We start from the raw sequence: 13,368 nt of genomic DNA on the forward strand, positions 1-13,368 counted from the left end.
CAAGTCTAGATCATTTGCCATTTAATAGCTATCTGTATATTAATTTCCCACAGGCCAATTTTCCACTGTTCAAGTTCAATATGTTGGTGCATTAAACAGCATCAAATAATAAATAATAATAATTTATTAAACTTGTAAACTGCCCAAATCTCAATGGTTCACAATAATCAAAAAAATTAAAATAAAATCAATTAAACATAAAAGATAAAAGGTTGCAAGCATGAAAAACAAGGTAGAATGATGTATGGTGTCTCACTCTTCCTCACCAAAGGCCTGGATAAAGACTCATATCTTTACCACTCTTCAACAACAGCAGCAAAGTCAGGCGATCCAGATCTTGTGGGGGAATCTTGTTCTAGTGCCCCAAAGCTACTATAGAGAATGCCCACTTTCAGGGCCCCTATAGATGAAATTGTTCAAAACAACCTAGATATGCCTACCCAGCAAATCAAACCAGGCAGGGAGATACTATGGGAAATAAGCAGACCCTCAAAAAATGAGATCCTATGCCATGTGGAGCTTTACAGATAACAAAAAGCACCCATTTGCCAAATTGGCAACTAGCACAGCTTGTAAAGCATAAGTGTTACATAGGCATATTCAAAATAGTGACACAAAAATATATTACATGCATGCATGCATGCATGCATACATACATACATACATACATACATACATACATACATACATACATATGCATACCCATTACTGTTCATGCCACCTCATTTGGACAAGTTGAACTTTCTGAGTGGTCTTCAAGGACAGTGCATGTAGAGTGAGGTGACCACAGCATGTGTGATTGTCTGAAGGATCTTCCACTTTAGGAAAGGGTACAACTGGCAAACCAAATGGAGTTGTGCAAAGGCCTTCTACACTCTAAGGTAATGATGGTAAACCTAAGTCACACATTAGCAAAGCTGATATGTCGGCCTTCATCAACACCCGACAACAACTATTATTGAAGCATACCTTGTTCTTATGCAATTTTCAGAGACCACGCAAGAATGGGGTGTGTTTTTCTGTGTTCTCTGGACCCTTTGGAAATTAATGAGAAAGCTGTGCTATTGCACAGTGTCTCTGAAAATCATGCAAAAATGGGGTGTACTTTCATGAGGTTTTGGAGACTGTAGAAGCTATGGAAGAGCATTTTCCAAAGCTGCTCAAGGCCTCGTGCGATATGGAGTTGTCTTGGACAGGCTGCAGGGGCCTGTCAACAGAAATTGCCTGAATAAGCAGCAGCATATGACAGATCCTGGAAATCACACACATGATCAAACTGGCTTTTTTTAAAGTAATAAATAGGTAAATAATTATTTCTCTTTTGTTAGAGGAAGAGTGACATGCCAGCAATCATTCAACATCTCATGTTGTTGATAATTTGGCACGAGTTATATTGGTATTAGGGGCTAAGATTGCAGTGCTTTGTTGTCATGGATATCAGAGAATGGCTGGTAGTCCATGATTATTGGTACCAGCAACTTGGTTGTTAATCAAATAAAATCATGACTCAGCTTTCCTTTGCTTTATGATTTTTGTGAAGATTGTAAATGACCGGTCATGATTGTTGTAATTGTGAACAGTTAGTGTGCAAGGCAGTTGCTAAATTAGGAATACCAGCACTCCATTTTGTGTTCTTTAGAATGTTACATTGAATATTTATGCAGGGAATTTATTGAAGGGATAAAAATGTTACCCATAAGTGTTCTATTTAAGCAACTCCAGGAAGCCAGTCCTGTTGACAATCCTGTCAGTAAACCTGGCAAGGAGTCTGAGAAGCTATGTCACTGCTCAGGAATGAAATAGCAAGCAAATTGCTGGCTCACAGTTGATGCTTAAAACTTTAAGGCAGCAACAGTGGGAGGAGGGAGTGTGCAATCCTCTGTGTGTGTGAGAGAGGGGGGGGAGAAATATATCAATTTCTCACAGACTTTGTAATGGCATGACAAATGGTGCATTGGAATATCTGCAAGAAATATGATTTTCTTACAAGCAAGAACTGGTAGGACTACAAAATAGTCAAAGTAACAGAAATGAAGAAGCTAAAATGCTCTGGGACTTTAGAATTCAGACAAACAAGCACCTAACACTTATAACATCTAAGACTTAACAACTATCAATAAGGACAAAAAAAGTCTGAAAATGGACATGGCACTACAGCAGAATAGTATAGAAAGCAACAGAAATAGCACTTAGATTTATATACCACTACATAGTGCTTCCCAGCCCTCTCTGAGCAGTTTATAGAGTCAGCATATTGTCCCCAACAATCTGGGGCCTCGTTTTACCAACTTCAGAAGGATGGAAGGCTGAATCAACCTCGAGCCCATCAGGATTGAATTCCAGACTATGGGCAATTAGCCTGCATTCTAACCACTATGCTATCAGGGCTCTTCAAACAACTGGAAAAAATAACAAAGTACAAAAACTTGCAAATAAAAGTAGAATGACTATGGCAAAAAGGAAAGCAAAGACAGTACCAATAGTGATAGGTACCTTGGGTGTAATCCCAAAACATCTGGAGCAGCCTTTGAACTCCCCTGGCATTGACAAAATCACCATCAATCAATTGCTAAAGGCAGCTTTACTTAGAACAGTTACATCCTGTGCAGTGGTGGGTTGCTAACTGGTTTACTACCAGTTCGCTCAGGCTCGCACATCCAGGTGGGTGGGCGGAAGCTACCACCACCACCACTACCAGTTCAACCGAACCGGCCTGAACCGGCAGCAACTCTGCAACCATCAGAGGTGGGTACCTCTGATCCTGTGACAATATCTATAACAACATCAAACAACATCTGCCTATTCCAGGACTTGATAGGTGGATAAAAATGCCAGATCCAGTCTAAATATATGATTGATTGTACAACCAACCATAATGACTCAAAATAATCAGCAGGCCAAATAATAACGTAAAAAAATAATTAGGAATTCCAGAAGGACTGACTCTTGTTTCTAAAATTAACCTATCCACATTACATCAAATAATAGTTCAATAAATCTACACACACACTCACACACAAGAATCTGTTCAAGCCAACAGAAGTGATTAAACCACTTTTAAAAATGGAGTATTCAGCAAATACTTGTTTGGATTAAAATTTGGTTAGAAATACCAGTAAACCATGTGGAATTCTTGGTACCCTCTAAACTTGGTTCTTTGCCTGCAGACATTTTATTACCCAAGTAAGTAACATCATCAGCACAAGTGAGTGTGGGATTTGCTGCCTGTTTATATACAGTAGCTTAACCTGCCAGTTTTAATAGGATAAGCCCTCTCAGCTAAAGAGAAGTTCTTCAAACTTGTCTCTGATAGGATACCGATAGAAATAAATTCCTGAAGTTACTATTTGCAGGGATGGGATTATTTGAAAGTAGAGCTGAGGGTTAAAAGAAGCTCTGATTTGTTCCTGTGGTTTTCCTTAAAAAGTAAATAACCATGTTAGACTTTTGTTGGAGGAAAGCAGACTGAGAAAGTGTTACGTCCACCTGGATCTACTATCTGCATAAGAAGGCATGTTTACTGCATTCCTGCAATTTCCACATCTAAAGTGGCCTGTTAGATATAGTGAAATTTTAGACAGCCAAGGGAATTTGAAAACAAATCAAGAATTAAAGGAGCAAAATATAAATATAGATTGGTGGCCATATCTCCAACTACAATCGAGATACAAAAAAGATGTAAAAGAATATGGAATATACACAGAATTACAACAAATAGATAACATTTTAATTGGCCTGGAAAATAAACTCATAATGAAAATTTACAAATATTTATTAGAAGTAACATTAGAAGAAGAAAAAGTTAAAGGTTGCATGATAGCGTGGCCCAAAAACTTTGGTTACAACATAGATCTAGTGGATTGGGAAAGAATTTGGAACACAAATTATAAACTAACACGAACAGCAGCACTTAAAGAAAATATGTACAAAATGTTTTATCATTGACATTTACCACCAGCAAGATTGGCTAAAATGTACCCAAACATGAAGTCGACCTGCTGGAAATGTAAAAAAAAGTACAAGGGACATTTTATCACATATAGTGGACCTGCCGGGAAACACAAAAATATTGGACAAAAATCTGGAAATGGGTGCAAGAAATTACAGAAGAACAGATAAAATACAAACCCGAAATCTTTCTGCTGGGAATAATCAAAGGGAAATATACAAAGAAAATTAAGTACATATTAACACATCTGCTAACTACAGCTAGAATAGCATTTGCCCAATGCTGGAAACAAAATAATACCCCCTTGGACGAATTAGTGATTAAAAAAACTTTGGATTGTGCAGAGATGGACAAATTAACACTGAAATTAAAAGATAAAGAAAAGTCGGAATATTATGAAATTTGGAACAATTGGTACAAATGGTTGCAAAACAAGAAAATTAATTAAGCCAAAAACATATATAAATACATATAGAACTGTGTATAAAGGTGTGTAAATATAGAAGCGAAATATTATATACATGTACAGATATGATGACATGTTGATATAATGACTGTAATGTGTTGTAGAAGGAAAAAAATAATTTAAAAATCTGCAAAAAAATAAATAAAGTGGCCTTTGTTGAAATAGCTTTTCAAAATAAGGTAGTTGCTGAAAACTGTGGGAAAAAGAAAAGTGTATCACCTCCTCTCCCACTACTAGAGCTGCAGAGGCTCACTTATTCAAAAAGAAAAGAAAAAGCTTTGCTATTGTTTCATATAAATTGGAATTGTACCTACACTATTGTCAAGTCTCCAAAATAGGGAATATTGTGAGAGGCCTAAGCTGATTCAGAGTTAGTGCAAACCTTTTGTCTGGAAGTGTTCTCTCCCTGACATCCAAAATGAAGTCAAACTATCAAAGTTGCCTTGAATCCCTTGAGGAAGGAAAACTATATTTACATAGACCTTCTAGAACTGGATAAATTAAAATAAATAGACATAAAGAAAAAAACTAACCAGTCTTTGTTGCTCCTCCTGATGCTTTTTCAGCTGTTCTACCATCTGCTGGAACTCTTCTTCTTTTTCTTTTTCTTCCTGTAAGGTGGCATCATTCTGCTCTGCGTAGGCCATTGCCACCACAGCCAGGATTAAATTGATAAGATAGAAAGAGCCCAAGAATATGATCACAACAAAAAAAATCATGTATGTTTTCCCAGCTGCTCGCAAAGTCTAGAGAAAAAGAAGAATTTCATCCTCCTTGGTACCTGGAAATCCAGAATTCCATTCTCATATATACTCTTTCTAGATAGTCATTAGTCTAAGCAATGTATTTTGAAGAAATTCAAAGCCTCCGTGCTATACTTCACAAATTGCTTGGCATTTGAAATACAATTATCAAACTTAGATCAAACTAAATAAAATAATGGTTGGCGGTCATTATGGAAAAGAAGCAGAGTACAACAGACCTTGAATTCACCCAATTGGATCCTTGCATTCTTATATGTCAGTGGAGCTCCTACCTCTTTATCTTTTTGTAAAACAATCAAAGGAGAGGAATCTGGACTGATACTGGGTTGCTGCACCCTGTTTTCCTTACCCGGTTCCCATTATTTCTCCTATTAAGGAAAATTAAGAGGGATCTGCATACAAGTCCATAAGGGAGAAATTTTAACTGGAAAAATAGCACGAGAGGAAGAAGTCTTTCTATCTTTCCACTTGCATGCATCCCATATGTGTTTAGAAAAATTTAAAACTCAGAATATCTGGACCAATGTCTTCAGTCTCTTCTCTAGTTGAGGTTAGGATTAGGATTCTATCTGATGAAATAAAAGCAATCCCCGCACATGATCAAAAACTTTCATAAACACTGGCAAAAATGCAGGGGGACAAATAAAAGGAGAAAAAAATAAAAGAAGTTCCTGAAATAGTAACAATATATAAACTTACCAATTGGAAGAGATTCTCCCAATAGTCCTGAGTCATGAGGCGAAAAAGTGAAAGGAAAGCCCAGCTGAAGGTGTCATAGCTTGTATAGCCGTAATTTGGGTTTCGGCCAGCTTTCATGCAGAGAAATCCTTCTGGACATTGTCTACAGTAGATTATACAAAAATTCCAATATAACATATTACAAGGAAAGCATCTCCTTCCTAAATCTAAGGCGTAATCTAGATAGTTACCATAACCACTCTTGTCCCAAGTTATAGATTAGGTGCATTCTTATATATTTCTGCTGTCTAATATGATCTGACAATTATCGCATTGTATGTAGCTTTTCCACCTTTTTATACACATATAACTCAGAGCAGTGAACATTCCTAATGCTCCTGCCTTCTCTTTTTCTCACAGCAACAATCCTATGAGGAAAGTTGGGCTGAGAGAGAATGACTGACCCAAAGTTACTCATCAGGCTTTCATGCCTAAGTGAGTCTTAGAACTCACGATGTCCTGATTTCTAGGCAAGCACCTTTTCACTGAACCAAACTGGATCTCATATTCTTTTCTCAGACATGAAGCCCCCTCCTCACTCCAAAAAAGATTCAACCATTGAGAGAGACCTCACTTACCCAGCATCAGAGCTGTTCCCACAGAGCAAAGCATCAAGTGCACCATCGAGAAAATAGAAATTGTCTTCATGAGCAAACAAAAAAATAAAATAAAATAACATTTAAAAAAACAGGAATGAGAATTGACTTTTACTTTCAACTTCATTTAAAAATGGCCAGAAGAATGCCAAAGAAATTGCAAATTAGGAGGAGAGCCAGACTTGTAAGCAGGAAATAAAACAGCTATGCAGATACTATGAGTTGGAATTAATCAAGTTGAACTATAGCCATGACACTGAAAAATGTGAGTATATATATTTTTTGGCCTTGAGGTTAAACATATAGGTACAGTACTATACTATCACAAATAAATTGCCTCCCTATAGCTACTAAGTATCTCTTGTGTCTCATATAGCTGCATCTACAGTAAGATACTTGATGGGAATTTCTGATATAGTACCCATCAGATTTCTTTGCCCCCATAATCATGAAAGTCACTACTTTGAGTAAATTGTCTCTCCCCCCCTCCCCCATTTTATCTGTGTCATAGGATTCTTTTAAAATGGAGAGTTATTTGGTCATAACAATCTAACTGCCTTGGAGAAAGATCAGAAATTGAGTGCAAAAGAATTGAATAAAATCAAAAATGAAAATCTAAAGTAATTTAGTGACTTCTTTCTTCAAAATCAAAGAAAACGTTCATACATTAGAAAATTGGGAATATATATGAGTATTTGTGAGTACATAGAAAAGGAGAAAGAAAAACAACAATTAGTCTTAAGAGAATGCTTTCACATGATTTTTGTGGATTTAGGGATTGGTGAAAAGAATTTCCATGAAAATTCTGATCCTGTTGTTTCACACAGAGGGCAAAGTTAGATTGCCAACTTAGATGCTAAAACTGAAAAGATGGGGTGGTAGTGGTAGTGAAATATTAAAAAACAGAACTGTACATCTTTCCTCCCATTCCAAAACTAGTATTAAAAGCAGAACATATCATTAATAGCATAGGGATGTTTTACTGTATATATTTGCAAAAAAAATTAAATTTATATTTAATAATTAGGGATATTCTAGGATTTTGTTAAGTCCATGTTCTTTAGAAAATGTATCTAATTAGAGATAAAATGCATAGAGATAAAATGCATATTAGAATTTTTTGAGATAGCAAAGCTGAACACATTCACAAATCTTTCATCAAGGTCATCAAGAAGGTAATCAAGAAGTGACTTAGAAAAACCCATAAATTGAACTACAGTCCTCTACAATTACATTATATTATTTACAACTGTTTAAGATTGTCTCAGAAGGTATTAATTGAAATTGATCATACTATATGATCATCCTAATGGCAATGTCATTTTGGTGACAAATGTTATATTGAAGAACATCAGAAAGGGTTATGAATAGGCCCACCTATAAATTTTATAAATAAATAAATAAATAACTTTTAACAACAATAACTTATGTTGAAATATTGTCCTTGTTTCACAAATATTGTAAATTTGTTCAGCATGGGAAATAACAATTTTTGTTGTCAGTTGCCAAATTTGCCCTTGTAAAACACTGAACTAAATTATATTAATATATTTTTAGCATTAGGTAAATTATAAGCTAATTATTCAGATTTGGTGTTTATTACTTAACTATGTATCTCCTGATTATTTTTCATAGCTGTTAAATAAATCTTCTTAAAATATATATTAATATGTGTGTGTGTGTGTGTGTGTGTGTGTGTGTGTGCATTTCCTCTCTCTCTCTCTCTCTCTCTCTCACACACACACACACACACACACACACACACAGAGTTGACTTTATGTTTTCTCCCCTCCCTCTTTTTTCTAACTGATTTGGTTTTTAATTTTAATTTTTGACAACTGAATTTATTTCAATGTTTTTATTCATTAAAATTGCACAGTTCTTGAATGATAGTAGTCTTACCTTCATTGTGAATGTACTCATTCCAGTCAAAGGTACCATTCCCAGTGAGATTAAAATTGTCATTCAGAGTGCTGTTGTCAAGTGGATCCCTCCATAAGACATCCTGTAGGGAATCATTGGTGAAGGATGAGCCTAAGGCATCCTGCAGGGTGTCATTGGAAAATGGTGGCCATCGAACACATTTGTGTCGCAAGTTCCCCATGAACAGTTGCAGGCCAATGAGGGCAAAGACCGCCAAACAGAACACAGTGAGGATCATCACATCCGCGAGCTTCTTCACAGACTGGATCAAAGCTCCCACAATTGTTTTTAGACCTTTTGGGGGGAAGAGTCAGAGAAGAGAGAACAGAAATTTCCACTTCTTTAGGCAATAAAATGGATCTTCTTCCAAATTCATTTTTAAAAAAAATATTTTATGAATTATATTTGTTAGCAAGAATATTTCAAGAGAAAATATTTTGTAAAGAATTGAAAGGCTAGTTACATAAACTATGTCAAGTCATTTTTGCTGTGCTTTAAGTTCATTTTATTCTCATAATTCCAGATGATGTCTATGTAGAATTTGCCTTCAGTACCATAATTATTGTTTTTTTATAGGCAACCAAAGTTCTTCTTTTTACTATAATATTGATTACAGATTTCCTGGTTCAGTAAAGAGGTATGTCTACCTCACCTTTCTACTAGCCTAGTTGATTTGTATAAAAAAGCAAAATCCCTAAAACCATCTTTAGCTTTGTCATCCCCATGATGTACCTGGAATGACGGTGATAGTTTTTAGAGCTCGAAGAACACGGAATGTCCGTAGAGCAGAGACATTGCCCAAGTCTACGAACTCTGTGACATAGCTAGAACAAAAAGAGCAGAAAGCTGTTAATATAAAGACAATTTACAGAAGAAATGTCGGAATGTATAAAATTTTTAAAAGCCAGGATAATAATCTTTACTAATCATTTATTTTGAAGAAATCATATAGACCTGTATTAAGTACAAGTACTGCATTCAACAAATGTAAAACAATTCAAGGATTCATTCTTTAGATTCAACTTGAAAACTACTATTTGTTCAATCTCACACTATTTGGCTCTGCTGAAATCCTGTTGGGATCCTTGTATGTTTAGGGCCAATACCTGAAAATCGGATAGCTAGCTACTGTATCTAACAGTCAAGGCTAACATGCCATCTATCCATCCTTGTGTCAGCAGAAAACTATGACATGATGGTCCCATTCACTTAATGCTAGGTAGGTAGGTAGGTATGGAAATATGGAGAGAAAATATCAGGTTTATGATAATGAAACATGCAAGAAAACAACTCAGAGAACCCCAAGGATGTGTCATTTCAACCCTGACAACAAATATTCTTTTTATTGATATAAGATTTTATGTATAATTTTTGCTTTTTATATGTTAGAAAGAAATGATAATTCTTTTTTAAAATAAATAAATTTGTTTTTTTACATCAATAGCACCATCATCTTGACAATCATTGTTAAAGGGAAGCTGAAGAAATACTGGATGGCATGACAACAGAAAGGAGACAATGCCACCTGCTGCTATCCTCTGTTATATCTATTTAGTTCCCTCCATCCATCCCAAATTAAATAAATAGCTATAAAGCACTTTTATGCACGCTCTGCCAGGCCAATCTGATTTCAGACATCACCCTAAACAGTGGCTATGATTTAAATTATATTAAAATATATCCTGAGCTAATTTAGCTAGAGACCAGCCAGGTCACGCAGGGACCAGCCTTCATCATTATTTATCAGTTTGGGTTGCAATGTATAAGTATAATGGGAGGGGTCAACTTAATAAGTTTTGTTAATTGGTTTTGTTAATTTAGTGTATATTTATTATTCATTGAGTTATTCTTCAACTTAATAAGCTCTCAAAAATTTCATTTTTAATTTAAAAACTCTAAGGGAACAAGGAAGTTATAAAGTTACAAAAGCAAAACAATATAAAATCAGGGAGTATTTAAAAAGTAGCATGAGCTAAATAAAGCTATTCTATTCAGTCATCTAGAAAGCAACTTCCCTTTAATTCCTCTTGGACTCAGGAAATATGATATACTTCCTTGAAAAAATATACTTTGGGAATAAGGTTAAAGAGTTGTGGTTGCATCAATTGCTATATCCATACAATATCACAGGGAATTATTTTTTTCCATGTTGACCCCCATTCAATTTCCCATGGCTGATTTTCATAAAACACTTGCAGAATGCAACATACGCCATGACGATGACACTGAAATCCAGCCAATTCCAAGGATCCCGCAGGAATGTAAAGCTGTCAATACAGAATCCCCGAGCAAGTACCTTGATCGTAGCCTCAAAAGTATATATGCCAGTAAAGGTATATCTGTGAACAAGCAAGGGTTGTTTTTTTTAAGGTGACATAACCAAACTCCAGCTTTTACAGTCTATTTTAGTAAAAGCAGCAAAAATAAGATAAAATTACAAATAACGTAGAAGAAGAAAATTGGTTAATATTTATTTCCTAGATGCAATTCCACTTCCCAATTAAAATTTCACTTTTGAAAGCCTTCTAATTTGCAGCTATTCAACTATCAAGCCTAAAGATTTTTTTTATTAAAAATGGACAAAAAGAACTTCATGACTTTCCACTATACCTTTTCTGCAAGCTATAAAGACAGCTGAAATTTCAGAGTGATTTTTTCAAACTTGTTAAATAAATAAACAATCAGCAAAATAGGCTGTTTTCATACACTTACTTTGATTAACTATCCACCCCAAAAAAGGCCTACAAAAGGACAAAAATGTTTATCCTAGGTCTCCTGCTGATGTCATCATATCTTTCCCAAAGTGCATCAGAAATCGGTTGCATAAAAACTGAGTAGCTGATGCTATGTGTATACAATCTCCTTTGCAACACTGGGTAACTTAATTATATTGATGATATATTTTAAAATATTAATAAGGTGATGAATTAATAGATATAATATAAAAAACTGAACAGCCACTTGAAGCATTGAAAAAGTAGTGGACCCGATGCTGAAATCTGCAATTTGATAGCACACATGTGTTTCACCAAGAAAGTTTTATCATTAAAAATGCACTGTCAGCATTTGCAAAAGATTGTATCTGCCTCCTTTCCAAGAAAGTGGTCCCCTTTCTAATATTCTGCCCAATTTAATCTTTTATAAAGATACAAAGACATTCTAGGTTTGAAAAAAAAGTCTGTTTTATCATCTTTTCCCTCATGCAAACTGATATGGATATCTGAAATGTGGGCAAATGTTGGTAAAAGTCAAAGTGATTAGAATTCAGATCATATGGGTCTCACTTTCCCTTCTGAATTCTTGCCCTTCTAGATTAGTTTTCTTCATCATCCATTCTAAGCAATAAAGACCAGGCATACAATCATTAAAGATGGAGGGAAAAAAGAGAATACTTACTCCACATCTTTGGCCCATATTGGAGGGTCACTCAGAGTCATGAAGACACAGTTGGCTAAGATGGTTATCATGATAAACATACTGAACAATTTGAATACAAAGTCAAGGAAATGACTCAGACTTCTACTGAAAATACCCTTTCCCCACAAAATACTTATTTCTTAAGAACTACATCCTTTGTGGACAGTAATAGCATTTTCAGCCAGGGTCCAAAAAGTCACAGTTCAATAAATTAAACTAAAGCTATAAACAAAGCTTTGGGCTTGTGCTTGTTTTAAAAAATGTACATTTCTGATAGCAATTTTTTTTTAAATTAAAGAAAAGTTGTTTAGAAATGTAGCTCAAGGCTATGTTCAATGAAAAAAAATCTTGAGCATGCTATTTGAATTCCCCCTCTTGCTTTCCCTGATAGCTGCACATAGCAGAACCCCATATGCTTTGTAATGTATAGAGGATGATGGAGACAGCTGTTAACTATAATTACCTTGAAAAATGTGAGCCAACAAGAATAGTGAAAAGGGATGTAGGAAAATGAGATGGAAATTGTGGCAAATTTTTAAATAAGGAAATTTATTGTGTTTTAGATATTGGAAATTATGGCTATCATACCACTTCTGCACACCATAACTGGCATTCAGTGTTAGATAAGGAAATGATATGATAAAGTTAATATTAAAAGAAATCCTTGTCATTTGTAGGCATAAAGTGTATTGACAGCCTGTTCTATATAAAGGTAGATGTCAGAGGGAGGGTTAGGATGGGAGCTCATATAAATATACAGACAGATAGCCCTTAAACGAAGGAAGGGGAAATATGGCCCTTTTATGACTTGTAGACTTCAACTCACAGAATTTCTGAACCAGATATGGTGGTTGGAGTTGAAGTCCACAAATCATAAAAGAGTGATAGTTCCCCACTTCTGACTTAAACAAATGAGGGAATTTATTCTAACCACTGATACCTACATAATATAAGCATGAGCTAAATATACAAGTAAAATATATTTATGAAATGTAGTAGGTATATTAAATCTGTGGGAGGGAGTGTGTGTTCATACTTCTTAATTCTCAATTTTTTCTTACTTTGGCTTGTGCTGTATTTTGGCTTCACTTTTACTTTTTGGAGTGATATCAGTGGCTGATAATGGAATATCTGTGGATTCTCCTGACTACTAAATAAAAACTTTAAGCCTTTAACTCAATTTTACGGAAATTAAAATTCCTTAAATAGGACACACTCTGATCTCTTGGTCTCTTCACATGTTCAAAAATTGCTCCATTCTACTTCCGGTTTCTGAGGATGACGGACATGTCATCCGCCGTTCGCCGTCTTGGTGGGCTCCCCCTGATTTAGGGGGGCACAGGGTGCCTTATAGGGGCGCCCTGCCGAAGGGGCTGCTTGCTGGAGCCCCCTGGAGTGGCGGCAGCCGCAGGGGGGCTGCCGGCATTGCCCTAGGTGCTGGGAGGCATAGGGGGTGCGCACGCGCGCCTTTGTCCTGAGCGGATCGGAAGAAACGCTACACGTGAAGGCAACAGC

The 13,368-nt window shown here is 35.7% G+C and overlaps 1 protein-coding gene across 1 annotated transcript in view; it reads right to left on the minus strand.

The window, feature by feature from the left end:
• Positions 1–11,915, minus strand: part of SCN4A (sodium voltage-gated channel alpha subunit 4) — a 74,385-nt gene extending 62,470 nt beyond the window's left edge. Inside the window, exons 1-7 of the mRNA XM_081933334.1 lie at positions 11,833–11,915; positions 10,647–10,775; positions 9,169–9,260; positions 8,416–8,730; positions 6,496–6,559; positions 5,879–6,020; positions 4,949–5,161 (exon numbers count right to left, since the gene is read on the minus strand). Coding sequence (XP_081789460.1) covers positions 4,949–5,161; positions 5,879–6,020; positions 6,496–6,559; positions 8,416–8,730; positions 9,169–9,260; positions 10,647–10,775; positions 11,833–11,912 — 1,035 coding nt within the window. The 5' untranslated portion in view covers positions 11,913–11,915. The remainder of the gene's footprint in view (positions 1–4,948; positions 5,162–5,878; positions 6,021–6,495; positions 6,560–8,415; positions 8,731–9,168; positions 9,261–10,646; positions 10,776–11,832) is intronic.
• Positions 11,916–13,368: the final 1,453 nt, after the last annotated feature.

This window comes from Natrix helvetica (genome assembly GCF_964273705.1).
Source record: "Natrix helvetica genome assembly, chromosome: Z".
NCBI lineage: Eukaryota > Metazoa > Chordata > Lepidosauria > Squamata > Natricidae > Natrix > Natrix helvetica.